The 25,413-nt window shown below is 47.4% G+C and overlaps 1 protein-coding gene and 2 non-coding genes across 6 annotated transcripts; all 3 read left to right on the top strand.

Moving 5' to 3' along the window:
• Positions 1–2,449: 2,449 nt before the first annotated feature.
• On the top strand, positions 2,450–17,385 carry GINS4 (GINS complex subunit 4). Of its 4 annotated transcripts, none has more exons than XM_074383835.1 (9): positions 2,450–2,635; positions 2,867–2,918; positions 3,416–3,530; positions 10,237–10,323; positions 11,273–11,386; positions 14,218–14,315; positions 14,424–14,512; positions 16,537–16,627; positions 16,718–17,385. In XM_074383835.1, the coding sequence occupies exons 3-9, from the start codon at positions 3,435–3,437 to the stop codon at positions 16,812–16,814; spliced, it is 672 nt and encodes a 223-aa protein (XP_074239936.1). In that variant the 5' UTR covers positions 2,450–2,635; positions 2,867–2,918; positions 3,416–3,434; the 3' UTR covers positions 16,815–17,385. The 4 variants fall into 4 exon arrangements, with proteins under 4 accessions (XP_074239936.1, XP_074239935.1, XP_003942445.1 ...); XM_074383834.1 differs by having other exon boundaries at positions 2,450–2,646; XM_003942396.4 differs by lacking the exon at positions 2,867–2,918.
• LOC120361552 (U4 spliceosomal RNA) lies at positions 4,218–4,359 on the top strand. The gene has a single exon (XR_005577730.1). It is a non-coding gene; the product is annotated as a U4 spliceosomal RNA (small nuclear RNA).
• Positions 17,386–23,707: 6,322 nt separating the features above from the next.
• On the top strand, positions 23,708–23,848 carry LOC120361571 (U4 spliceosomal RNA). Its single transcript, XR_005577747.1, has one exon. It is a non-coding gene; the product is annotated as a U4 spliceosomal RNA (small nuclear RNA).
• Positions 23,849–25,413: the final 1,565 nt, after the last annotated feature.

Below are 25,413 nucleotides of genomic sequence, written 5' to 3'. Positions count from 1 at the left end.
TTAATAAATCTGTAACACTTAAGGAGTATTAATAAACATCACTGGAAAGTTATTTGGTGCTGAGAATTATGGAAGAATGGGATTGTGCTCTAAGACCGCTGTTCCAGTCACGTAATGCTACATAACACACCACTCCAAAACATAGGGGCTTAAACGTACAACAATATTTATTTTGCTCACAAGTCTGCCATTTGGGCAGGGATCAGCAGGGAAGCTCATCTCTGCTCACTTCCATCTTAGCTGGGACAGTTTGAAGCCTCAGAGCTATAATCACCTAAAGGCTCCTTCAACCCAGCATCTGGAGGATGGGACAGCTGGGGTGCTGCGGTTCCTCTGGTATAGCTCCCCATCTCTGCCTGGCATCTTCACATGAACTCTGTCGCACAGCAACTGCAGGCTAGCCACACTTCTTCCATGTCAGCCCACAGCTCCCAAGGGATAGGGCTCCAGAAAAGAGAGCCAAGTGGGGGCCGAATTGCCTTTTATGACTTAGTCCAGGAAGCCAGGCCACATCACTTCTGCCAAATTCTCTTAGCCAGAGCAGTAAAAAAGGTCTTTCCTGATTTAAAAATGCAAGAACAGGGCCAGGTGCAGTGGCTCACGCCTGTAATGCCAGCACTTTGGGAGGCCGACGTGAGTGGATCACTTGAGCCTGAGTTCGAGACCAGCCTGAGCAACATGATGAAACCTCATCTCTACCAAAAATACAAAAAATTAGCCGGACATGGTGGTGCACACCGGTAGTCCCAGCTACTCATGAGGGCTGAGGTGGGAGGATCACCTGAGCCCAGGGAGGTCAAGGCTGCCGTAAGCCGTGGCCACACCACTGCACTGCAGCCTGGGCAACAGAGTGAGACCCTGTCTAAATAAATAAATAAATAAAAAGGTGAGAACACAGACCCCACCTCTTGACAGAGGAGTGTCAATGTCACATGGTAAGAAGATGAGATCCATATCAGAGCAGCTATATTTGGGAAACATACTCTACCACAACCAAAAATCACTGGATTACCAAACCATTGAAACGCAGCGTTGAAACAGACCTCAAAATGACCACCTATTTGCCACTCACAAATTTCATTTTGTAAGACAGCTCAAATGTCCCTTCCTTTTGGGAGTCTCACGCTGATATCCCCCCAGCTTATACAGCCCTTTGTAAAGATGCCCACTCTCTCACTCAGCTTATTCTGTTCTCATTTTTGTAATAGGATTGTAATCAGACAGATACGATCTTCCTATATTAGCCAACCATTTTACTAGTCAGTCAATATGACATCATAGGGCAGCTTCACAAAGAGCCTTCAGATTGATGGAGAAGGGACACTTTTAAGGAAGTTAGAAGCAACGCTTTGCACAGAAAACACAGGACAGCAAAGAGAAAAGAATCAGCAATTCGGAGAAGAAAAACTGAATCACACAAAGATGGAAAAAAAAAAAATATATATATATATACAAACATGGGTGGGTTTTTTTTTTTTTTTTTTTTGCTTTTCCCCTCCAGAAGCTGAGTTGGAAGCATTGCCCCAAAGTAGTGATTCTCAAACCTCACCTGCGTCAGGGTCACCAGGAGGTGACCAGATACACCCCCAGAGTTTCTGATTCAGTGGTTCTGGGTGGGTCCTGAGAATCTGCATTTTCACGGAATCCCAGGAGAGGCTGCTGCTGGTCGTCCGAGCCCAGGCTTCAAGAACCACTAGCTACTTTGTGAGGCCGAGGAGGGAGGACCGATTGAGTCCTGGAGTTCGAGACCAGCCTGGCCAACATAGGGAAAACTCTCCCCGCTCTCCCCGCCCACGGCTCTATTTAAAAATAAATAAATAAAATTTAAAACAGCTGGGCGTGGTGGCGCTGGCCTGTGGTCCCAGGTACTCGAGAGACGGGGGTGGGAGGATCGCTTAGAGCCCCGGAGGCGGACGTTGCAGTGAGCTGTGCTCATACCACTGCACTCCAGCCTGGGCACCAGAGAGAGACCCTGTCTCAAGAAAGAAAAAAAGAGATTCTGAAGGCAATGACCGTAGTGACCTCAGCTGAAACCCTGCAAAGACGAAGGAACCCAAAGAGCCACGGGAGCTGTGGGTGGAGACGACCCAGGAGGTTGCAGCGGCCTGCTTCCAACAGCGCACTTCTGGGTGGGACCCGCCAGCGCCCCAGGAATTCAGTACCCGGGCGCTGGCACCCTGCTGGCCCCGGGACGGGCACCGCCGCTCCTCTCAGCCGCGGTGGCGGGGCGCCCCCTCCCGACGATCGTGGGTAGTGCAGCCAGAACCACACACCCGAGCGGCCGGCCCAGTCGGGAGGGACCAGCCTCCCACAGCCTCCTTTCCGGGGGTTTCTGGGACCGCGGGCCGCCGCGAAGACAGTCCCCGCCCCTCGAGTGGGCGGGGTCAATGACACAGCCGCGTTCTTCCCCCCGCGCCGTGATTGGTCAGCGTCGCCCATGCGTGGTGACGTGATGCCTGCGCGGAGAGTTTCCGAGAGCTGCGCGGGAGCTGAGAAGTCGAGTTGGTCCCGGGCAGGCCTTGAGCGGTTTGCGCCGCTGTCCTCCCGCTTCCGGGTGCCCTGACCGCGTCCCCAGAACTCCCCGTCCTTAACCACCTGCTGCTCTGGAGTGCCTCGCTGTCTCCCAGGTCCCCGCGTGAGCGTCGAGTGAGACCTCTGTGTGGCGAGGGCGGGCCTGTGTGGGTGGCACGGAGAGGGAGGAGGGGAGGGGGACGCTCGCAGTTTCCCTGCGACCCCGGGGGCTTTCCTCGTCCCCGCCACCTACCTCCTTAGGCCTTTGGGGTCACCGACTGGTCTGTGTCGCCGGGCCCTGTGGCTCTGGGAAATTAGCATTGATTAATCCTCCTAACAATTTTTATTTTTCTAGGGACAGGAACTCCCTAGGTTGCCCAAGCTGGTCTCGAACTCCTGGGCTCGAGGTAACTTCCTGCCTCGGCCTCCCAAAGTGTTGGGATTACAGGCGTGAGCCGGCCAGCTCCCAACGATGTTAAGTGCTTGATAGGAGTCAAACACTGCTGAGCTCTGGGCTTCCACCCCCCCCCCCCCACCCCGCCCCAGGTCATTTCGTCCCCAGTGCTTAGTGCCAGGCACTAAAACGAACCCCGACCCTAAGAAACAAGACCTTTACCAGAAAGTCAAAGAAATGAATAGTGATTGTATGACGTGGTAGGTGCTCAGTTCCTGGCGGACAGTTATAAAGGGGAGGCCCGTTTGAGAAACCGATACCTGACCTAAGCCTTGGAGGAAGAGGCAGACACCGGAAAACTAAGAGCCCCTGCATTCTCTTGCCACCTGCTCATGGGCCTCCACAACCCCAGGAAACAGCAATAAACCTTTCCCTTCTCCAGGTAGATGTCTATTCTTGCAAATAAATGGAAAACGCACTGCAGAGCATTGGTTCTTTTCTTCTCATTAGGTTCCTGGTCTCGGAGAAGATGACAGAAGAACCAGATTTCCTGGGACAGGACTCTGATGGGGGCAGTGAAGAGGTGGTCCTGACTCCTGCAGAGCTCATCGAAAGGCTGGAGCAGGTAAGCATCCCAGATCGAATCCCTTTGCTCCAGTCAGCCTTTGATTTCGTCCACCTGTGAGTATCAGGGGTCACAAAATGAGGAGATGGAATTCGAGGCTTATTTCAGGAGAACAGGGCCTGGATCTTACCATCTACACGAAGACTCGAGGCACGAAGGACATTCGCTGTTAGAAACTTCATCATATCAAACACAGCATCCCCGAGCGGGGTCAGTAAGGGACAGCTTTGGGCACATTCAGTGAACAATTCACAGAGCGAGGGTCTGCTTGATATTTTCAGGGACTGTAGAGGTGTGATGGCACTTCTAACATCTGTATCTTAGTCCCTTCAACATCTGCTGTTTCCCTGGAGAATGCCGGTTTAGCAATAAAATGCTGAAATGCCTTTAAGGGAAAATTTGTTCTACCATGTTTTTTCTTGAATCATCTGTTTGCCATATGTCCACTGCTTATCTAAAATCCTTTCTGAATTATTTCTCCTTTTAGTTACAATAGCTGTGACTTACTGCATATTTCCCATGTGCCAGTTAACTGTGTTCTTTACAAGTATATCTCAGGAAGCTCTGGTAACAGGAGTTCAGACTATCTGAATTTAAATCTGTCTGTGTCGCTCCTCTGTTACATGATCTTAAGCAAGTTAGGGAGTTTGTCTCACGCGGTTGCTTGACTTTAAAATGGAGACAATAAGCTTTGCGCAGTGGCAGTATTGTAGCCAAGTGAGGTTTATCCAAGATGCGATTATCGCTAACTGAAAACTTTTCCCAATACCCCGCCAAGACAACTTGCAATATGGTCGGCATTGGCAATTTTTGACAGTCTCTATGGAGACTGAATAGAATAAAAGTTAATTCATTAATTAATTAATTAATATGGAGACAATACGGGCCACGAGCAGTGGCTCACACCTGTAATCCCAGCACTTTGGGAGGCTGAGGCGAGCGGACCACCTGAGGTCTAGGAGCTCAACACCAGCCTAACCAACATGGTGAAATCCCGTCTCTACTAACAATACAAAAATTAGCCAGGTGTGGTGGTGGGCGTCTGTAATCCCAGCTGGTCGGGAAGCTGAGGCAGGAGAATCGCTTGAATCCGGGAGCCAGAGGTCGCAGTGAGCCAAGATCCCGCCATTGCACTCCTGCCTGGGTAACAAGAGTGAAACTCTATCTCAAAAAAAAAAAATACAGTGGAGACCGTACAAGTGTTTACTTACTGGAGTTTTTGGTTGATGAAATGAGGTAGTGTGTGTAACGTGCTCAGCATGCTGTCTGACGTGATAAGTACTCACTAAATAGGAGCTGTTCGTGGTAATTATCCTTACCCTCTTGTTCTAACTGCCCCTTTCCAGAATTCTCTCTTGTTTGCCTCTTCACTGTTCTTCATTCTTTCCTGCCGTGCGTGGTATCATGAGTGACAAAACCAAACTAAAATCATTTTTTAATTATGCCTTATATGATAATCCTTACTATTTTTTTTATTGCATTTTAGGTTTGGGGGTACATGTGAAGAACATGCAAGATTGTTGCATAGGTACACACACGGCAGTGTGATGTGCTGCCTTCCTCCTCATCACCTATATCTGGCATTTCTCCCCATGCTCTCTCTCCCCAAATCCCCACCCCCCGCTGTCCCTCCCCTATTTCCCCCCTACAGACCCCAGTGTGTGATGCTCCCCTCCCTGTGTCCATGTGTTCTCATTGTTCAACACCCACCTATGAGTGAGAACATACGGTGTTTGATTTTCTGTTCTTGTGTCAGTTTGCTGAGAATGATGGTTTCCAGCTTCATCCATGTCCCTACAAAGGACACAAACTCGTTGTTTTTGATGGCTGCATAATATTCCATGGTGTATATGTGCCAGATTTTCCCTGTCCAGTCTATCATCGATGGGCATTTGGGTTGGTTCCAGGTCTTTGCTATTGTAAACAGTGCTGCAATGAACATTCGTGTGCACGTGTCCTTATAGTAGAACGATTTATAATCCTTTGGATATATACCCAGTAATGGGATTGCTGGGTCAAATGGGATTTCTATGTCTAGGTCCTTGAGGAATCGCCACACTGTCTTCCACAATGATTGAACTAATTTACACTCCCACCAACAGTGTAAAAGTGTTCCTATTTCTCCACATCCTCTCCAGCATCTGTTGTCTCCAGATTTTTTAATGATCACCATTCTAACTGGCTTGAGGTGGTATCTCAATGTAGTTTTGATTTGCATTTCTCTAATGACCAGCGATAATGAGGATTTTTTCATGTATTTGTTGGCCTATGTATGTCGTCTTTTGTAAAGTGTCTGTTTATGTCCTTTGCCCGCTTGTGAATGGGCTTGTTTTTTTCTTGCAAATCTGTTTTAGTTCTTTGTAGATTCTGTATATCAGCCCTTTGTCAGATGGGTAGACTGCAAAAATTTTTTCCCATTCTGTTGGTTGCCGATTCACTCTACTGACTGTTTCTTTTGCTGTGCAGAAGCTGTGGAGTTTGATTAGGTCCCATTTGTCTATTTTGGCTTTTGTTTCCAATGCTTTTGGTGTTTTAGTCATGAAGTTCTTGCCTACGCCTATGTCCTGAATGGTTTTGCATAGATTTTCTTCTAGGGTTTTTATGGTGTTAGGTCTTATGTTTAAGTCTTTAATCCATCTGGAGTTAATTTTAGTGTAAAGTGTCAGAAAGGGGTCCAGTTTCTGCTTTCTGCACATGGCTAGCCAGTTTTCCCAACACCATTTATTAAACAGGGAATCCTTTCCCCATTGCTTGTTTTTTACAGGTTTGTCAAAGATTGGTTGGTTGTAGATGTGTGGTGTTGCCTCCAAGGCCTCTGTTCTGTTCCATTGGTCTATGTCTCTGTTTTGGTACCAGTACCATGCTGTTTTGATTACTATAGCCTTGTAGTATAGTTTGAAGTCCGGTAGTGTGATGCCTCCTGCTTTGTTCTTTTTGCTTAGAATGGACTTGGCTATGTGGGCTCTCTTTTGGTTCCATATGAAATTTAAGGTGTTTTTTTACAGTTCTGTGAAGAAGGTCATTGGTAGCTTGATGAGGATAGCATTGAATCTGTAAATTACTTTGGGCAGTATGGCCATTTTCACGATACTGATTCTTCCTAACCGTGAACATGGAATGTTTCTCCATCTGTTTGTGTCCTCTCTTATTTCGTTGAGTAGCTCTCCTTGAAGAGGTCCTTTACATCCTTTGTTAGTTGTATTCCCAGGTATTTTATTCTCTTTGTAGCAATTGTGAATGGTAGTTTGTTCTTGATGTGGCTCTCATTAAGTCTGTTATTGATGTATAGGAATGCTTGTAATTTTTGCACGTTGATTTTGTATCCTGAGACTTTGCTGAAGTTGCTTATCAGTTTCAGACGATTTGGGGCTGAGATGATGGGGTCTTCTAGATATACAATCATGTCATCTGCAAATAGAGACAATTTGATTTCCTCCTTTCCTATTTGAATACGCTTTATTTCTTTTTCTTGCACGATTGCCCTGGCTAGAACTTCCAGCACTATATTAAATAGGAGTGGTGAGAGAGGGCATCCTTGTCTAGTGCCAGATTTCAAAAGGGAATGCTTCCAGTTTTTGCCCATTCAATATGATACTGGCTGTTGGTTTGTCGTAAATAGCTTCTATTACCAGGACCTCAGACTGTGAGGAGCGCCAGCAGGAGCCCCAGGCTGGTTGCTTTCTCAAGGGAGCAGCATCAGGGGTCCTGGAAAGGCAGCTAGATGATGGGGCGGGGGGAGTCTGACAGCACAGCTCCAGTTTGGCAGTGGGTAAGCTGGAGTAACATCTCATGCTCGAGGCTTCAGTGCATTGCCCTGAGTACAGCCAAGGAAGTGACCCACCACCCACACAGCTGCCACAGGCAAATCCAGCCTCTTATGCTGTGTGCCACAGCTGAAGGTACAGCCTGACAGGGCCACTGATGAGCACAGCTCCAGGAGAATATATACGATGCCCTTTAATGCCTGTCAAAAGTGATTTAAAAGTTATTACCTATAGTGCAGAGTTGCTCATTTTGTGATTGTTTTAGTTTGCTAGAGCTGCGGAGCAAAGTCCCAAAAACTGGGTGGTTTAAATAGAACTTTATTTTCTTAATTCTAGAAGCTGGGTCAAAGGGCCGGCATGGTTAGCTTCCTCTGAGGCCTCGGCCTTGGGCTTGTGGGTGACTGTATTCTCCCTGTGTCCTCACATGGTCTTCCCTCTCGTGTGTCTGTGTTGAAATTACCTCTTATTAGGACACCAGTCTTACTGGATTAGGGGCCATCCTAATGACCTCATTTTAACTTAATCACCCTTTAAAGACCCCCATCTCCAAATACAGTCACAGTCTGAGGTCCTGGAAATTAGGTTGATTTTTGAGGGGGGACACAATCTAGCCCATAACAATAATGAACAGATTGGCATTTAGGATTTTGATCGGGAGCCAGGCACAGTGGATCGAGCCTGTAATCCCAAGGCTAAGGCAGGAGGATGTCTTGAGGCCAGGAGTTTTGAGACCAGCCTGGGCAACATGGCAAAACCCCATTTTTATAAAACAGATTTTAAAAATTAGCCAGGCTTTATGGTATGCACCTGTAGTTCCAACTACTCTGGAGGCTGAGGCAGGAGGATCACTTAAGCCTTGGAGGTCAAGGCTGCAGTGAGCCATTATCATGCCACTGTGTGGTCAGGAGCCAGATGTAGCCATATCAAGCATAAAACCTGAGTTTTTTTTTTTTTTTTTTTTTTTGAGACCGAGTTTCGCTCTTGTTACCCAGGCTGGAGTGCAATGGCGCGATCTCAGCTCACCACAACCTCCGCCTCCTGGGTTCAGGCAATTCTCCTGCCTCAGCCTCCTGAGTAGCTGGGATTACAGGCACGCGCCACCACGCCCAGCTAATTTTTTGTATTTTTAGTAGAGATGGGGTTTCACCATGTTGACCAGGATGGTCTCGATCTCTCGACCTCGTGATCCACCCGCCTCGGCCTCCCAAAGTGCTGGGATTACAGGCTTGAGCCACCGCGCCCGGCCAAAACCTGAGTTTTTTAAAAAAGATTGGATTTAGATGCAAATTTCTCAGTACAAATTTTGGAAAGATTTATGTGAAAGTTTTATATTAATATAAACTTCCACCTAATGTTTTATGCTTTATTACCATAATTTCATAATGTAAATGAAGCTGTTCCCAACGCTACCCCAGTGTACCAGACAAGCATTATCATTTTCTTTTAACATCCTGTCATGAACAAGTTGGAAGGTATTCTGTAGGGAACAAATGTAGTGAGACCATAAAGGAAATTAAACAGGAAATGCAATCTAATGATTACCTCTCAGGAAGGAAAGACACACAGGGACTTTTAAAGTAATGATAATTCTCTAATGAAGTATGTACACTAGTGTTTATATCGTTGTTCTTATAGTTTTTCCGGGCACAGTGGCTCACACCTGTAACCCCAGCACTTTGGGTGGTTGATGCAGGTGGATCACTTGAGATCAGGAGTTCGAGACTAGCCTGGCCAACATGGTGAAACCCCATCTCTAATAAAAATATGAAAATTAGCCTATAATTTCCAGCTACTCAGAAGGCTGAGGCAGGAGATTGTTTGGACCTGAGAGGCAGAGTTTGCAGTGAGCCGGTGTCCTGCCTCTGCCTTCCCACCTGGGCGAAAGAGCTAGATTGTGTCTCAAAAATAAATAAGTAAAAATTCTCTATTTAATAAAAGTCAATTACAAAGAAATACTGCTCTTAATAAGCCCTCCAGAAAATAGGATGTTTTCTCATGCATTATGCAGGGGTTTTTTGTTTGTTTCTTTGTTTCAGTCTGCAGGACTGTTACAGATGCTCAGACTCTTCACAAACACTTATGACAGTAGCGATACCCGGCATTTAGTAATATGTCTTGATGGTGATCACAGGGAGAAGCAGACGCTCAAGGACGTCAGAAAAAAATAAGTTGAGCCTGGTCAGCATGTAATTCTGAGCTATGCTAAAACTACATTTCCTGTAATTGAAAGATAAGTATAGCTTTCCTCAGTCACTTAGAGATATTTCAGTTCTCTAAGCCTTGGGAATCTCTAAAATGAACCAAACAGCTGGGCCTGAGTCATAAATTAGAGTTTTAACCTCTGGCTCCAAAACTCCATCAATAGATGAGCATCTGTTTCTATTGTGATCCTGTGTACTTTGGGGCCATTAGTAAATTAATCTACATTTTTGCAATAAGGTGAGGATAACTATATCTACTTTCCCTGAGACATGATGATGATGAATGAAAAATACTTGTGAGGTGCGCTGAGCTTTAGGAATGAAGAGCTGTGTGGATTGTGGGGTGTTGATTTCTGTCTGAATAGACGTGGTGCGGCGCTCCCTGTGGGGAAGGAGCTGGTGGAGTAGCAGTGTGCCTGGGCTGCCTGGCAAAGGCACTGTTTGAACAGCAGGTGGTGTCACTCTCAGCACCAGGCGTCATACTAACTGCAGTAAGCAAGGGTTTATAGGAGTGTCAGCTGAATAGAAGGTTGTGAACATAGCCTCCCTAGTAAAACAAGACACGAGAAAGCAATTACGAAACGTAGTTTGTCTTCAAAACACCTCCAGTGTTTCCAGCTTGTCAGCAGACAGTTTTCTCTGCCTGTGTCATCGCTGGTTTTCGTGGGTTATGTGCTGGCTCACAGGGTTGTTTATGTCAATGGTAGGTGATACTCACTTTTTCTGGCATTTGTCTTTTAGGCCTGGATGAATGAAAAGTTTGCCCCTGAACTGCTGGAGAGCAAGCCTGAGGTTGTAGAATGTGTCATGGAACAGCTGGAGCACATGGTAAGAGCCGCTTGTCTTGGGCTGACAAAGGAGGAGGAAGGTCAGAGCATTTGGTCAACACACAGGGATTGCGGTCTGATAGCAAATCTGTTTTGTTTGGCTGGACCCACAGTCCAGTTCTTTAAAAAACATTGAATTAGTTGTCTACATTTATCAAGCTTGAGAGTTCTTGTAAATATCTGGCTACCCATGAAAAGTCTAAAATCTTGCATTTCTGCATGAGAACAGTTGACCAGAGCAGCACGAGAGCCACCCATCCCTGCACTCCCTGCCCCCACAGCCCCTGACTACCCACCCTCCCATCCCTGCACTGCCTGCTCCCACAGCCCCTGACTACGCACCCTCCCAACCCTGCACTCCCTCTCCCACGGCCCCTGACTACTCACCCTCCCATCCCTGCACTCCCTCTCCCACGGCCCCTGACTACCCTCTCTCTCATCCATGTGCTCCCTGCTCCCACAGCCCCTGACTACCCACCCTCAGAGCAGCATAAGAACCCCCCATCCATGCGCTTCCTGTGCCCACGGCCCCTGACTACCTACCCTGCTCTTGTAGCCTCCCCACCTGGCCCCTGCAGACATTTCAGTTTGTGGTCCCTAGCCTAGATGATCTGAGCATAAATCATTGTCACCTTCTGAGAAGCTCTAAAATGTGGGTATTACACAGTTTCTCAGCTGTTGTTTTAACACTGCTTTTTCCGTGTGCTGAATTATCTCCTTTATAATCGGATTGGAGTTCTTCTGGAACACTCTGGCTGAACAGATCCTATTCAAACGGTCATTTTCTAAAAGTAAATGACTGTTGTTGACACTTCATAAAATGATAAAATGGAAACTCACATGATGATATTTTTGTTTTCCTTGGACCAAAACATAGTCTGGGGTCCTCAACGTTGCCAGTGATGATGGTCGAACATGTTTTTTATCAACTTTAGTTTCTCGTTTAATAGGAAGAAAATCTCAGGAGAGCCAAAAGGGAGGACCTGAAGGTCAGCATCCACCACATGGAGATGGAGAGGATCCGCTACGTCCTCAGCAGCTACCTGCGGTGTCGCCTCATGAAGGTTTGGCGTGGAGATGCCTGGAGGGATGGAGGCAGCGCAGTCTGGAACGCAGACTGAATGTCCTGGGGAGAAGTTGGGCTGAGCCCAGGAGGGTCCAGGACCCAAAGACACTGCTAAGAGCCCAGTGTCCGTGTAGTTAAAGTGTAAGGAGGGCGAGAGATTGCTCCGGGGAAGCACAGAGGAGCATGTCTTGCCCACAGCAGGGACACCGCACACACTGTTAGTCTGTTCACCTGCCGTGTGAGTGGGGCCCCTCGCGTTACAGCATGGCATTGCTGAAGTGAGAGTTCTTGGCATTGGTGAATACGGAATGCCGACTAGAGGAGAACTCTTTTCCAAAACTATTTTGTCTGTCAGATGGCAATGTCAGCATCTAAAGAACCGGGATGACCTACATTCACCTATAGCTTTGTGGCCATCCACCTTATAAAACCGAAATGTGAAACATCCCTATTTTATAATCCTGGGAAAGTCTTACTTCCTTGACATTTTTCATTTGGCTCTGTGTGTCTCCTTAGTTATTACAAATAAAATACATTCTCTCTTCTACATGAGAATGTTCAGCTATCTGGAGACTGCCCACAGTCTCTCTGAAGTCTTCTCCTAGGCAAACATCATTTCAGCCGTCCCAGCCATTTCCTCTCCTGATCTCTTCTCTAAAAAAAAAGTTCCAACATGGTGAAACCCCGTCTCTACTAAAGATACAAAAAAAAAAAATTAGCTGGGCATGGTGGCACGTGCCTGTAATCCCAGCTACTCAGGAGGCTGAGGCAGGAGAATTGCCTGAGCCCAGGAGGCGGAGGTTGCGGTGAGCCGAGATCGCGCCATTGCACTCCAGCCTGGGTAACAAGAGCGAAACTCCGTCTCAAAAAAAAAAAAAAAAAAAAAGTTCCGATTTGTCTCTATCCTTAAATTACACTACCTAAAAGTAAACACAGTATCCCAGTTGTAGTTTGACCAAGTTTGTGAAGAACAGAATGATCGTTTCTCTTATTCTGGATTTTAAGCTGGTAAATGTCAGCCGCATCACACGAGCGGACTCCCCGTCCAGTCACTGTCCTCTATTTCCATGGCTTGATACTTACCCTCTTAAACTTTTTTTTTTTTTCTTTTTGAGACGGAGTTTCGCTCTTGTTACCCAGGCTGGAGTGCAATGGCGCGATCTCGGCTCACCGCAACCTCCGCCTCCTGGGTTCAGGCAATTCTCCTGCCTCAGCCTCCTGAATAGCTGGGATTACAGGCACGCGCCACCATGCCCAGCTGATTTTTTTTGTATTTTTAGTAGAGACGGGGTTTCACCATGTTGACCACGATGGTCTCGATCTCTTGACCTTGTGATCCACCCGCCTCGGCCTCCCAAAGTGCTGGGATTACAGGCTTGAGCCACTGCGCCCGGCCCCCTCTTAAACTTTATCTTATCAAACTGGGCCATTTTCCTTGTCTCTGGGTCCTGATCTCTTCCCCTAATGTATTAGCTGTCTCTTTTTTTTTTTTTTTTTTTTTTTTTTTTTGAGACGGAGTTTCGCTTTTGTTACCCAGGCTGGAGTGCAATGGCGCAATCTCGGCTCACCGCAACCTCCACCTCCTGGGTTCAGGCAGTTCTCCTGCCTCAGCCTCCTGAGTAGCTGGGATTACAGGCACGTGCCACCATGCCCAGCTAATTTTTTGTATTTTTAGTAGAGACGGGGTTTCACCATCTTGACCAGGATGGTCTCGATCTCTCGACCTCGTGATCCACCCGCCTCGGCCTCCCAAAGTGCTGGGATTACAAGCTTGAGCCACCGCACCCGGCCAGCTGTCTCTTAATACTTTATGTCATCAGCCCCTTTGTTTTGTTTTTGTTTGGTCGTTGTTTTTTTTGTTGTTGGAGATGGAGTCTCGCTCTGTCACCCAGGCTGGAGTGCAGTGGCAGGATCTCAGCTCACTGCAACCTCTGCCTCCCCAGTTCAAGCAATTCTGTTATCTCAGCCTTTGGAGTAACTGGGATTACATGCCTCCACCGCCACGCCCAACTAATTTTTATATTTTTAGAAAAGACAGCATTTCACCATGTTGGCCAGGCTGATCTCGAACTCCTGACCTCAGGTGATCACACCCACCTTGGCCTTCCAAAGTGCTGGTATTACAGGCATAAGCCACTGTACCCAGCCCACATAAGGTTTTTGATGACATGCTTACCAAAGCTGGTGATGACCAGCCAGTGTAGTAGCTCATGCCTGTAATTCCAGCACTTTGAGAGGCTAAGGCAGGTGGATCACCTGAGGTCAGAAGTTCAAGATCAGCCTGGCAAACATGGCAAAACCCTGTCTCTTCTAAAAATACAAAAATCAGCTGGGTGTGGTAGTGGGTGCCTGTAATCCCAGCTACTTGGGAGGCTGAGGTAGGAAAATTGCTTGAACCTCAGAGCTGGAGATTGCAGTGAGGCGAGATCGTGCCACTGCACTGCAGCCTGGGTGACACAGTGAGACTCCTTCTCAAAAAAAAAAAAAAAACTTTATGTGATAATTTCATTAATTGAACTGTGGCAAGGGTCTTTCACCAAAGACTTCCCTACAGTTTGACATCTACCCAGTGAGTCAGCTTTCTTTGTTCAGCCACTTAGGAGTCTCCCAATCTGAGCTGTCCCCCAGCCCCAGGTCCACAGCTTACCTGCAAGGGTGTCGCAGAGCCACTGTCACGTCTTTTATGGTATGCCTGTCCACCCACCCCATCCCACCTCCAGGCCGCATGTCCTTCCTCAGGAGGGTTGTGTAAACCCTCTTCATGTTAACCACGTTCTTCTCTTTGACTTTTGCTGATGTTTCCATGAAGATTTTGCTTTGTCCTCACAGATAGAGAAGTTTTTCCCTCATGTCCTTGAGAAGGAGAAAACCCGCCGGGATGGGGAGCCTTCTAGCCTTTCCCCGGAAGAGTTGGCCTTTGCCAGAGAGTGAGTGAGTCGTCGGCGTGTGGCATCTGGCTGGTTCAGCATGATGCCCGTCCTGGAGGCCTGTGCACTGCTGCCATTGCCACAGCGATTTGAATTTGTGTTTTTCAGGTTCATGGCAAACACAGAGACTTACCTGAAAAATGTTGCCTTGAAGCACATGCCCCCTAACTTACAGAAGGTGGACCTCTTCCGGGCAGGTAAACAGGACATCTCCCTGCAGGCGGCCCAGCCATCCTCAGGTGCCCCAGGGTGGGTGGGATCCTGTCTTCACTGTTTTTACCCAAATATGGAAAGATAATTATGTAGATAAACAGAAAAGAGGAAGGAATCTGGCTAAAAACCAGAAAACTCATAGAAAGCAGATGCAATGGTAGGCGTTTGAGCATTGCTTCCATGTTCCCTGGGGTGGACTGAGCCCCATGGCTGCACTGGTGGTGGTAGATGCAGGCATGGGGCCGCGTTTGCCTTCAGCAGCCATCCGCTGAGCCTCTGTCAGGTGCCAGCTGTCCCGAGCGCCAATACTGCAGAGGCCACGCCAGCACTGCCCCTGTTCCAAGGGGCTGGCCGTCTCTTCCTCACAGATCCCAGAACACGCAGGGCCCGTCCAGCTGGAGGGGAGGGCTGAAACAGGAGGCCAGGGAGACCTCCAGTGATTCCCTGTGGCCTCAGAAGTGGAGTAGCGTGGAGGATGTGGGGAGAGGAGGAAGGGGAGCCAGGGAAGGGGAGCTTGGCCAGAGCCCCTCCTCCTGCTTCTTGGTGCCAGCCCCTGAGGGCTGCTGAGTGAGGAAAGGGAGGTATGGGCAGAGACCATCACCTCGTATCAACCCACTGGGGTGGCTTACAAGATAAAGCCCATATTCCTCAGTGTTTCACAATGCCCCAAATCCAAGCAAGACCTCCTTAGGCAAAATTGCCACACCAGAACAAACGCCCACCGGGGGACTGGAGCCTGCCTTGTCTACAGGCTGAGGCTCATGTGCCGAGGCCATGAGCTCCAGTACTCCTGAGCCCTGGAAGTCCATCTCTGCCCAGCCTGTGCTGGGGTTGGGGGCCACACGCCCAACCCTGTGGCGATAGACCAAGGTCTTAGTGCCTTCGGCTGCTCAGAGTTCTGGAGGCCGGGAAGTCCAGGATCCAGGCCCCCACAGATTTAGTGCCTGCCAAGCGCCTGTTCCTCATAGATGCCACCTTCCATGTATCCTCACAGAGAAGGGAAGGGGCAAGGGGCAAGCAGACTCTCAGGCTACTTTTATAAGGTCACTAATCGCAGTCTCTGTGTGTCCTAGTCTCCTCCCTCCCGCTGCCTTTTTCTTCTGAGACCAGGTCTTGCTGCGTCACCCAGGCTGAAGTGCATTGGCGCTGTCATAGCACACTGCAGCCTTGCGCTCCTGGCTCCAGAGATCCTCCTGCCTCAGCCTCCCAAGTAGCTGGAACTATAGGCGTTTGCCACCATGCCTGGCTATTATTTTTAGATTCTTTTTGTTAGAGACAGAGTCTTGCTATGTTGCCTAGGCTGGTCTCAAACTCCTGGCCTCAACTGATCCTCCAACCTTTCAAAATGCTGGGATCACAGGCGTGAGCCACTGTGCCTGACCTACTATCATAAGACATCAGTCAGATTGGATTAGGGCCCACGCTGCTGGCCTCATTTTCACTTAATTGCCTCTTTAAAAGCCATGTCTCCAAATAGAGGCCCCCTCTGAAGTACTGGGAGTTAGGACTTCAACTTACGAATTTTGGGGGGCACAGTTTAGCCCAGGCGTCCCCAAACTTTTTACACAGGGGGCCAGTTCACTGTCCCTCAGACCATTGGAGGGCCGCCACATACTGTGCTCCTCTCACTGACCACCAATGAAAGAGGTGCCCCTTCCTGAAGTGCGGCGGGGGCCGGATAAATGGCCTCAGGGGGCTGCGTGCAGCCCACTGGCCGTTGTTTGGGGACGCCTGGTTTAGCCCATAACACCAGGAGCAAGTCAGACCCATAGCAAACTTGTGAAACCCTGAATTGGTCATTTTACTGAGCCTGCGTGAGAAAAACAAAAGGCCCCATCCATGTCCAGTTCCCTCCCTGGTCAGCCACTCTGTCTGCATCTTGGAAGAGTTGGAATGGGCTGGGCTTCTATCTGAACCCTGAGTGTGCCATACCATTCATCCTAGCAAGTTTTCCTTTATTGACTTCATCAGCCAAGCATTTCCTGATCATATTATGTTTTCCTGGCAGTTCCCAAACCAGATCTAGATTCTTACGTGTTTTTGAGAGTGAGAGAACGACAAGAAAACATACTGGTAGAACCAGACACGGATGAGCAGGGGTGAGTGACGTGCGTCTTTCACCGTGGGCACGTTCCTCCCGACGGAGGGCAGCCGAGCTCTGCAGGCAGATGTGTTTCCTTCTTTTTCAGGGACTACGTGATTGACCTGGAGAAGGGCTCCCAGCACTTGATCCGATACAAAACCATTGCACCTCTGGTTGCATCTGGAGCCGTCCAACTGATTTAAAACTAGAAATAAACAAGGGTGAAGACCTGGAACCCTAAATACTCGAAAGCCCTCATTTCACCTTGTGCCTGAGGACAATAATAAAGAAGTTCACTAAGCATCAGACATTCCTCAGCAGTGCTGCGGGTGGCGGGCGTGAGGAGGAGCTCCAGGCAGGATAGTTCCTGCTGCCGCACGTCCTGTCTGCTGTTTCAGCCCATGTCAGCAGGTGGGGCCATTGCTCTGTTTATTCTGCACATTTGGCAGAGCCTCAGAGGCTCTCGGTGCCTTTTCCCTTTGTAGTAGTTTCTGAGCTAAGGAAAGTCAGGCAGACGTAGTTCCTAAGAGGGCATCGCTGCCTGTAATCGGGGCTGCATTTAGCCCTGACCTGACAATGGCAGGAGCATTCATTTAGCCTTTCTGCTGGGAAGATTGTAAATAGATTAAAGAAAACAGCTGCAGCCTTCTCCCGTCATATATCATTAGACTGTGTGAACTAACGTTTTAGAGCCTCTGATATTGGACTTAAAACCAATTTCCGTCATGCTTAACTGAAAATCACAACTAAACCAATAAACCATTATTAAATTTCCATTCTGCGGCAGAAGGCACCTCTGGACGTCTCCGGCTTGCAGTCTAATGAAGTCTGTGCTCCCTGCTGTTAACCCACAGCCCTCCCCAACTCCCCAGCGGCTTTGCCAAGCCAGCCTCCAGGCCATCTGGCTGTCCTTGGCCAAGGCACTGTTAGCAGAGCGATGTTAACCATCCTGCATTGTGACATCTGTGGCTGCTTTTCTGGTTTAAGTCCTTCACGTTTTCAAGGGGAATGGGTGAAATGAACCTAATGTGCATGCAGTCTCACAGTGATACTGGAAGGAAGGCTGTATAGGCAGTGAATGAACAATCATTCCGTGAAACACGATAAAAAACAGCCTGCACTCCATTCTTCCTTGATGAAGTTGGCAGATTTTCATTTGCAGGATACGGGCTACAGGAGCAATCGGGGTAACATTGCTGTCATTTCCAGGAGAAATCAGTAGGGGAAAGCAAGGGAGGGTTTTTTGTTTGTTTGTTTTTTGAGATGGAGTTTTGCTCATTTCCCAGGCTAGAGTGCCATGGCCAATCTCAGCTCACTTCAACCTCTGCCTCCTGGGTTCAAGATATTCTCTCTCAGTCTCCTGAGTAGCTGGGATTACAGGCCTCTGCCACCATTCCTGGCTAATTCTTTGTATTTTTAGTATAGACAGGTTTTCCATGTTGGCCAGGCTGGTCCAGAGCTCCTGACTGCAGGTGATACACCTGCCTCGGCCTTCCAAAGTGCTGGGATTACAGGCGTGAGCCATCTTGCGCAGCCTAGGGAGGTTTTATTTCTTGACAGAAGTATTTGATACTCGTGCATTGTCCTTACCGCCTTCAGCTACTTGTTAAACAAATGTGCACTGAGCACGCAGTGTGCCAGGCAGAGTTCAAGGCACCAGAGCTACAACCAAGAGTAAGACATTGAGTCCCTGCTTGGATAGAGTGAGAAGTGCCTTGCGGAGAATTAGAACTGTGTGACTTACCAGCGACACTGGACTGGGTGGTCTGGGAGGGTCTCACTGGAGAGAGAACATTTAGGCTGAGATCTGATGAACAGGAAGGAGCTACAGTGCAGAAGTCAAAAGGAAGGGCATTCCAGGCAGAGAAGGCAGCCGGTGCAAAGATCCTGAGGCAGAAACAAGCCTACCGGAGGTGGATGTGGGCCTGGCTAGAAAGCCTAATTCAAAATCGAAAGTCGTGCAGGATAAGGTCTGAGGCAGACTGGACCCAGATCTTACAGGACCTTGTTAATACAGAGATCCCACAGTCCTGAGAAGTAGACAGGTCTGTGGGAATCAGGAATTTAGTGGTAAGCTTGAGGTGATAACCCAAGTCTCCATTTCCTTGTCATGTTCTCCCTGTGGTGCTAAGCCCAGAGACCCGAGCTGTTACCTAAACAGTGCTTCCTCAGCCTTAATGTGCATCCCATCACCTGGAGCCTGCCTTGAAATGTACGTTCTGAAACAGTGGGGTCCAGGATCCTGCCTTTCTAAGGAGCTCCCACGTCATGCCCTTGCTGCTGGCCTGGGGACCACATTGAGTGACGGCTCTGTGTCCTCGGGCCTCCAGCTGCTGCCCTGTACATGCCCAGCTGCACGGAGTAGTTTACATCCTCTAAAGCCACAATAAATTGCTCCATTTCCTAAGTTACCTTTTTAAGGGAAGACTGGTTTTGATATGTCATTTTTAAATAAGGAAGTTGAATTTCAAAACCAAGTGAACAGGAAATGGTGTGGCTTGGTTAACATTGATTTTAACTTTGGTTCGTGGTGAGCGTTTCGCTTTATTGTTAGCAACTCACCAGTGGAAGCATGACAGAACATTTTATCAAGTGATGGCATCATCCTTTACCATACACTTACCCCTAGCAAGTCCACTCTCCCTGAGATGTGCTTGCAGGCTCCTGTGTGGGTTTCCCCACCGCGGTCATCGTCCGTCAGCTGTGACCTTGCTGTGTGTAAACACGCCATGCTCACACCCCAGCAGGCTGCCTGGCTTTGCATCACCCTCAGAGACATCAAACTTCCCCCTGTGATGTACAAGTGTTAGCCAGGAAGCTTGCAGAGTACTTCATTTTTGTTTTTGTGTTTTTGAGATGTCGCCCAGGTTGGAGTGCCATGGTGTGATCTCAGCTCACCGCAACCTCCCCCTCCTGGGTTCAAGTGATTCTCCTGCTTCAGCCTCCCTAGTAGTTGGGATTACAGGCGCATGCCACAACGCCCAGCTAATTTTTGTATTTTTAGTAGAGACGGGGTTTCACCATGTCAGCCTGGCTGGTTTTGATCTCCTGACCTCAAGTGATCTGCCTGCCTCAGCCCCCACAAAGTGCTAGGATTACAAGGCATGAGCCACCATGCCTGGCCACAGAGTGCATTTTTAAGCAAACACATCATATGTCAATTCTTCATATAGTGTTCTTTAGGTAATTTATCTTGGGAAGCCAAATATCCCATTTAGAATTCTTTTTTTTTTTTTTTTTTTTTTTTTTGAGAAGGAGTTTCACTCTTGTTACCCAGGCTAGAGTGCAATGGCGCGATCTCGGCTCACCGCAACCTCCGCCTCCTGGGTTCAGGCAATTCTCCTGCCTCAGCCTCCTCAGTAGCTGGGATTACAGGCACGTGCCACCATGCCCAGCTAATTTTTTTGTATTTTTAGTAGAGACGGGGTTTCACCATGTTGACCAGGATGGTCTCGATCTCTCGACCTCGTGATCCACCTGCCTCGGCCTCCCAAAGTGCTGAGATTACAGGCTTGAGCCACCGCGCCCAGCTAGAATTCTTTAAGAACTGATTTTTCAAATGCATCTAATCAGCTAGGTATGAAAGCCCTCATATTGTCAAAAAAAAAACCTTTGTTTTTTTAAAAAATGCAAAATCTGTATTCTGTACTTATTTAACAGATTTGGTTTCAAATACCGTAGCTATTTCCAAAAAATTGGGTATTTATTCAGTGGCTAAAAAACAACTATTGGGGGTATTCAAAGAGATGTACTGGCCCATGCTTGAGGCTCACACCTGCAATCCCAGCAACTTTGGGAGGCCAAGGTGAGAGGATCACTTGAGCACAGGAGTTCCAGACCAGCCTGGGCAACATAGTGAGCCTCTGTCTCTACAAAGAATAAAACAATTAGCCTGGCATGCTTGTGTATCTCTGTAGTCCCAGCTATTTGAAAAGCTGAGGTAAGAGGATTGCTTGAGCCCAAGAGGTTAGGTTGCAATGAGCTATGATTTCACCACTGCAATCCAGTCTGAGTGACAGAGCAAGACCTTGTCTCAAATATATATTGGAGATTCTGCAGGCAATTAGAATATTTAATTTACAAGTTTATGCATTAAGCTGTGTTTGTTGTTTTTTGTTTGTTTGTTTTTGAGATGTAGTTTCGCTCTTGTTACCCAGGCTGGAGTGCAATGGCGCGATCTTGGCTCACCGCAACCTCCACCTCCTGGGTTCAGGCAATTCTCCTGCCTCAGCCTCCTGAGTAGCTGGGATTACAGGCACTCACCACCATGCCCAGCTAATTTTTTGTATTTTTAGTAGAGATGGGGTTTCACCATGTTGACCAGGATGGTCTCGATCTCTTTACCTCGTGACCCACCCGCCTCAGCCTCCCAAAGTGCTGGGATTACAGGCGTGAGCCACCGTGCCCAGCCTAAGCTGTTTTTAAAGTAGATTAATTTGTAAATATCCACAAGAAACCTATGCAAGGAAAACTGAGGTTTTGGAATGAGCAAAAGATTACTGGCTATCCTTTCCATGTAATGATCCCTGTGGGGTGTGTGCCCTTGTCTTTAAATAGATTATTTTACAACTCTATAGGAGTCCAAGTTGATTCATGGAAAACTTATAATGATGTATTTCTTGTCTTGCTATGCAAATGATTTCTGCCCTTGACAATACAAATGAATTTTGTCCTGTTGAGAATAAAGTCAACCCATCATTTGATTTAATTTGGGGGCGGGGGACGGGGGCAGGACATAGTCTTACTCTGTCGCCCAGGCTGGAGTGCAGTGGCACGATCTTGGCTCACTGCAACCTCGGCCTCCCAGGTTCAAATGATCCTCCTGCCTCAGCCTCCCGAATAGTTGGGACTACAGGCATGTGCCCCCACACCTGCTAATTTTGGTATTTTTAGTGGCGACAGGGTTTTGCCATGTTAGCCAGGCTGGTCTCGAACTCCTGGCATCAAGTGATCCACCTTCATCTGCTTCCCAAAGTGCTGGGATTAGAGGTGTGAGCATGGCATCCAGGGAGATCCTCCTTTTAGAGTCGAGATAGCAGACTCCTTTGCTGAAGGCCACGTCGCTTCTAAGTAGAGGAGATGTGATCAAACCCCAATGACGCCAGGGCACCTGAGTCCATCCTTTTCATCTTACCGTAATCTCTCTTTCCCCTTAGCGTAATCTTTCTTTCCGCAAAGGAAAGGAAGATCCAAAAATGTTTTAAGCAGTGATAGCTTCACTGGAACAAGTTCTCATATTCCAAAAAGACTCATTTGAGGGAATAACCACCACTACCATTCATATTGCTTTAGAGGAGGTAGCATTTTTCTCAACATAGTTTTCGATTTAAGCGGGTCCTCGTCTGCCTAGCACACAATGCTCACAGATTCTGCCTAGCTTGTTAAGACAAGGAAAACCACTGGGAATAAAGTCAGCACACAGTTACCTTAGGTCTTGCTTCTTGTCCAGTTCTGTTAGGTTCTGTGGAAATAAGAATAAAAGTAAGTGACTATTTTTGCATCTAAGGGATTTACAATTAATCCTAAGAAGATGTCTTAAGTGTAAACCTGAAAGTATGAGATTCTTTGGCTCAGAAGAAAATGTTCCTAATGGCCAGGACTAAGGTTAAGAGGAAGTTATTTTCTTGAGTTCAGAGATTTGCATATGAATGTTTTCAGCCTCCTAAGTGGCTTAAAACAACTTGGGACCCACAGTTGCTGCCAGGTCAAATGCAAATGTTCTTAAACTTCAAATTGCTGCTTCTGTTATTGCTGAACCTACAATTTTCCTTAAACAGAATTCTGACCATTTCATTGCCTCTTTTTTTTTTTTTTTGAGACGGAGTTTCGCTTTTGTTACCCAGGATGGAGTGCAATGGCGCGATCTCGGCTCACCGCAACCTCCGCTTCCCGGGTTCAGGCAATTCTCCTGCCTCAGCCTCCTGAGTAGCTGGGATTACAGGCATGTGCCACCATGCCCAGCTAATTTTTTTTGTATTTTTAGTAGAGACGGGGTTTCACCATGTTGACCAGGACGGTCTCGATCTCTTGACCTCGTGATCCACCCGCCTCGGCCTCCCAAAGTGCTGGGATTACAGGCTTGAGCCACCGTGCCCGGCCCCATTGCCTCTCTTAAAAAGCTTCAGTGGGCCCGGCACAGTGGCTCACACCTGTAATGCCAACACTTTGGGAGGCCCAGGCAGGTGGATCATCTGAGGTCAGGAGTTCAAAACCAGCCTGGCCAACTTGGTAAAACCCCATCTCTACTAAAAATACAAAAATTAGCCAGGCGTGGTGGCCAACGACTGTAGTCCCAGATACTCAGGAGGCTCAGGCAGGAAAATCACTTGAACCTGGGAGTCGGAGGTTTCAGTGAGCTGAGATCTCACCATTGTACTCCAGCCTAGGCAAAAAGAGTAAAACTTGGTCTGGAAAAAAAAAAAAAAGCTTCAGTGGTTACCCATTGCCTACAGAAAAGAAAACAGTACAGGAGATTAATATTAATCTGTGTCCTGGACAATAGGCAGATTGCTTTCCACAAATTATCTTGTTTAATCCTCATAACGGCCCTGTGAGATAAGCACCAGCTCACCACCGCACCCCAGCTTCCTGGTCAAATTGTCCTTTCTCTTTCCCTAAATAATTTCTAATCCCTTTTTTAATACCTACAGTTTTACTATTTTATCTTTATTAAAATCCCACCAACATTCTTTGGGGAATTAAATAAGGTGTACAAGTTTTTATATTAGAAACCCCGGAGTGATTTGGACACACACAGTTTCTGGTCTGCCTGCAAGCTTGCTTCCAGAATGGGTCATGAAAATAACTGAAAAATGGCCTCTCCCACACCCGGCTTCACATCTTAAAGCATGTGCCGTCCACTCCCAGTTCTGTTTGCAGGTTTGCCTGCCCTCAACCTCCGGACGAGTGGTTTGGCCCTCAATCCAGGTGAGACCACAGTCTCCCTTGTTTGTGCCATCTTCTGGCATCTGAAGCTTTCTGATGTCCAGTCAACAACATAACATGTCTACACTTTGACTCCTCTTCAGTGAGCTCATGAGTAGGCTGCTACCCACACTCTTGTCAACAGGTTAACTAATGACACAAGAGAGAGCCTAGCTTTGCACAGTCGCAGTATTGTAGCCAATGAGGTTTATCTGAGGCGCAATTATTGCTAATTGAAAACTTTTCCCAATACCCCGCCATGACGACTTGAAATATAGTCGGTGTTGGCAATTTTTGGCAGTCTGTACGGGGACTGAATCATTAAAAAAGAGAGAGAGCCTATTCGTCAGTCCATTTCTCTTTCTCTTGGTTCTCCAACTTTTTTTTTTTTTTTTTTTTTTTGAGACAGAGCCTCGCTCTGTTGCCCAGGCTAGAGTGCAGTGGCATGATCTTGGCTCACGGCAACCTTCACCTCCCAGAGTTCAAGTGATTGTCCTGCCTCAGCCTCCCAAGTGGCTGGGACTGTAGGCGCACACCACGATGCTCAGCTAATTTTTGTATTTTTTGTAGAGATGGATGGAGTCTCACCATGATGCCCAGGCTGGTCTCAAACTCCTAAGCTCAGGCAGTATGCCTACCTCAGCCTCCCAAAGTGCTAGGATTATAGGTGTGAGCCACCACGCCCGGCCATCCAACTTTTACTTCTATATCAAACTGGATCCCATAAATCAGTATTTCTGGATTGATATATTAGTTCTTTGTTTTTAGCAAAGAGAAAGCTATGTAAATAACATTTCCATGTTTTCTGAAAATTACAACTGAAGGCATTATCAATTAGATATCCATTGTTTCGGCTGGGCGTGGTGGCTCAAACCTATAATCCCAGCACTTTGGGAGGCCGAGGCGGGTGGATCATGAGGTCAAGAGATCAAGACCATCCTGGTCAACATGGTGAAACCCCGTCTCTACTAAAAATACAAAAAAAAAACAAAATTAGCTAAAATTAGCTGGGCATGGTGGTGTGTGCCTGTAATCCCAGCTACTCAGGAGGCTGAGGCAGGAGAATTTCCTGAGCCCAGGAGGCGGAGGTTGCGGTGAGCGGAGATCGCGCCATTGCACTCCAGCCTGGGTAACAAGAGTGAAACTCCGTCTCAAAAAAAAAAAAAAAAAAGATATCCATAAGATATCCATTGTTTCTATATAAAGATCCCTGTAATAAATTATTCTTGGAATTTAGTGCAAGTAAAAGTTGATATCTAAAAATTTTATGGTTCATTTTATCAGACAAATGAGTCCTGTGTGTTCCCCTTCCTGGTCTTCTTACCAGGAACTCGGAGCCCCCTGCCTGCCTCCCAGCTTCCTTGTGTCTGTCCTTGAATAGTTTCTGATCACCTTATGATACCTACAGTTTCACTCTTTTATTTTGTCTTAATTTTAAAAGCTACCCCAAATTGGGGGAATAATTACATAAAAGATATATAAGTACATTTTAGTAACTTGAGTATATGTTAGTAGTCTCAAGTTCTCACTTTTTAAAACGTGAAATGAGTGATTTATAAGCCATTTGACAGCATATGAATTCCTAAGTGGGAAAATTCAGAAGCAAAAGCAGTAGTGAAGACAAGAGGTATAGTGTTCTCTCACTGCAGCACTTGTTTAAAAAGAGTGGCCAGGTCAGATTAGTGACCCAGTAACAATAGCCGGGTGCCAGGTAGAACTCCATTCACTTTAGTAAACAGACAGGTGGGCTGGCTGGGCACGGTGGCTCACATCTGTAATCCCAGCACTCTGGGAGGCCAAGGCAGGTAGATCACTTGAGGTGAGGAGTTCAAGACCAGCCTGGCCAACTTGGTGAAACCCTGTCTCTACTAAAAGTAA

The sequence above is a fragment of the Saimiri boliviensis genome, chromosome 13 (genome assembly GCF_048565385.1).
Source record: "Saimiri boliviensis isolate mSaiBol1 chromosome 13, mSaiBol1.pri, whole genome shotgun sequence".
NCBI classification, from domain to species: Eukaryota; Metazoa; Chordata; class Mammalia; order Primates; family Cebidae; genus Saimiri; species Saimiri boliviensis.
The sequence above is the reverse complement of the archived record's forward strand: the minus strand, read 5'-3'. Positions and strand labels throughout refer to the sequence as shown.